The following is a 2939-nucleotide window of genomic DNA, read 5'->3' as shown; positions in this document are numbered from 1 at the left end:
CAAAAGCTCGCTCGAGCGAAGGAAAACTCGATCGAGCGAAGAACTCAAATCCTCAGGTCTGTAAACAGACTCACGCTCGAGCGAAGGAACCATCGCTCGAGCGAAGAACAAACTAACTCGCTCGAGCGAAGAAAATCTCGCTCGAGCCAAGAATGCAGAGCTACAGGTCAAAACTGGACGCCATCTCCCGCTCGAGCGACCAACTCCTCGCTCGAGCGAAGAACCAAAATCCTGGACAGCAACACTTGGTTTCTAAACCCAACCAACCTGAAACAAACCTGCCCAACACATCCTCTAATTCCAAATGAGAAAAAAATAAAGGACAACAACAACAATTATACAGTGACAGAATCTACGGAACCTGAGTCCGGATACAATAATCAAATGAGAAAATACCGGGGTCGCTATATACATGATCTCCAATTATTAATTAATTTGCTCCCAATTGGGAATCTTAGTTATTTCTCCAACCCAATATATGTTGCCATAATTTTCTTTACCTTGTCTATAGATGAGTCAGCAACAAAATGATGCATATTTCACCAACTTGATGAATGATGGGACTGATTATGAATTTATGGATGAACCTCTTGACCAAGGGGATCAGTCTTCCCCAATCTGTCCTCAAATAGAAACCACCAAGAAACCACAACGAGGTGGCCACTTCACTACAGAAGAAGACAGTATGCTCATATCGGCGTGGCTTAACATTAGCTTAGATCCAGTGCAAGGGAATGAACAAAAATCAAAGGCTTATTGGCTAAGAGTGTGGGAGTATTTCCACCAGTACAAAACTTTTTCATCTAATCGTAGTCAAACTTCTTTAATGAATCGTTGGTCAGCAATTCAACTTGCCACAAATAAGTTCAGTGGGTGCTTCGCCCAAATCCAAAGGTTGAATCAAAGTGGAAAGACTGACAAAGATAAGGTATTAATGCCATTGAGTTTTTTATACTTATTATCATTGGAATTGTCTAATCTCATGATAATTAGTGTTCTTTTATCTATTATTCAGATTCTTGATGCGAAGAAATTATACAAAGAGTTGTACAAATCGTCATTTCCATTTGAACATTGTTGGCATGAGTTAAGAGATCAACCAAAATGGCGAGAGGAATATAGCATGAAGAAACAAAAACCAAAAAAAGTGGCAACTCCCGGCGTTTGTTCTCCTAGTGCACCGGATTCAATCAATTTAGAGGACCATGATGTTTCACATAATGACAATGTAGACTTGGAAAGACCACCGGGTAGGAAAGCTGAAAAGGAACGTTTGAATAAACGAAAGAATAAAGACCGTGGAAATGAAGGAGGGTCACCTATTTTAATATTATTAGAGGATTTAAAGGAAGATAGAAAGAAAATGAATGACAAGAAAATAGAGATGTATGAAAGGTCGTATCTTCAAGAGCAAGAAAAGATTGATAATGAGAAAAAGAGGACACAAACGGAACAAGAAAAGGTTGATAATGAGAAAGAAAAGATACGAATGGAACAATTGAAGGAGGAAGAGCGAATAATGTCAATAGATACAAGTGGTCTGCCTTCATTGCAAGCAGAATACCTTCATCGCCGCCAAATGGAAATTCTCCAAAAAAAGATTTAGTTGTTGGAACTATGTTTTTCACTTTATTTATTGTTGGATTTGATTCTCCATTGTAGGCAGAACTATGTTTTTTATGCAGTTTATGTTGGAATTATTTATTATATGTTAAAAATTTTTTGGAACTACCTATTGTTGAATGGTTGAAGTAGTAGTAATTTAATTACTGAGTGGAATTCTCGTTGAATGCTTGCTGAAGTACTCCATGGCTAAATATAATTCTTATTGTATGTTGGATTGGATTGCTTCTTATTTACAGGACATTCCTATTTGTTGATCAATTAAATACAGATTATGTAAGTTGCTGGTGTTTTGATTTTGGAAGTTGTTTGATATGTTTTATAAATTTGACTTTGCAGAAAATTGAAGTTGTTAGGCAGAAACTTGCAAAGCTTAAGAAGCAAAACACAACCTAATATTTATTTTCAGTTGCTTATTACTCAGCTTCATTCTTCTTTTAATTTCCATGGCTCGCAATAGTGTAATGAAGATGATTATTGATGACTCTGATTCTGATAATGAATTGGAGATATTTGCAATAGCTGCTTTAGAAGAAGAGCGGCTAAATAATGAGAGGCAATTGGGATTACGTCGTGGTTCTATTCAAGGTCATACAGTTATTTATCGTAATCGAATTCAAGGCCACAAGAGACTTTATCAAGATTACTTCTCTGAAACGCCTATATATCCGCCCAATTTATTTAGGAGGAGGCTTCGGATGAGTCGATATCTCTTTCTTCGTATTTTATCTATGGTGGAAGCATATGATCCTTATTTTGTCCAGAAGAAAGATGCTATTGGAGTTCTTGGTCTGTCTTCCCTTCAAAAGATGACAGCGGCTATGAGGATGCTCGCTTATGGAGTAGCGGCCGATTCTGTAGATGATTATGTGAGGATTGGAGAAAGCACTGCAATAGAAAGTCTACAAAGGTTTGTTCAGGCAGTGGTTGCAATTTTTTCAGATGTGTACTTGAGGGCACCAAACAAAGATGACATTGCTAAATTACTAGAGGTGGGAAAAAATCGCGGGTTTCCTGGAATGTTGGGGAGCATTGATTGTATGCATTGGAAGTGGAAGAATTGTCCTACTGCATGGAAAGGTATGTATTGTGGTCATATCCATGAACCAACTATTATTTTAGAAGCGGTGGCTTCCTATGATCTATGGATATGGCATGCATTTTTTGGATTAGCGGGATCTCATAACGACATCAATGTGTTAGAACGTTCTTCTGTATTTTCTCTCCTTACTGAAGGGCGTGCTCCCCAAGTTGATTACTCAATCAATGGAAATGACTATACAATGGGATATTATCTCGCTGATGGTATATGTTAA

General features: G+C 37.7%; 2 protein-coding genes across 2 annotated transcripts; both read left to right on the top strand.

Moving 5' to 3' along the window:
• The first annotated feature begins 683 nt into the window (after window positions 1-683).
• On the top strand, window positions 684-1607 carry LOC145789764 (uncharacterized). Its single transcript, XM_082867120.1, has 2 exons — window positions 684-928; window positions 1016-1607. Exons 1-2 carry the CDS (start codon window positions 686-688, stop codon window positions 1604-1606), a joined length of 834 nt encoding a protein of 277 aa, XP_082723246.1. The 5' UTR covers window positions 684-685; the 3' UTR covers window position 1607.
• Window positions 1608-2069: 462 nt separating this feature from the next.
• LOC145800709 (uncharacterized) lies at window positions 2070-2939 on the top strand. The gene has a single exon (XM_082890454.1). It carries the CDS (start codon window positions 2070-2072, stop codon window positions 2937-2939), a length of 870 nt encoding a protein of 289 aa, XP_082746580.1.

Source organism: Camellia sinensis, chromosome 1 (genome assembly GCF_055761805.1).
Source record: "Camellia sinensis isolate YWXY chromosome 1, ASM5576180v1, whole genome shotgun sequence".
In the NCBI taxonomy this organism is placed as follows: Eukaryota; Viridiplantae; Streptophyta; class Magnoliopsida; order Ericales; family Theaceae; genus Camellia; species Camellia sinensis.
This window is presented reverse-complemented; position numbering and strand designations above follow the sequence as displayed.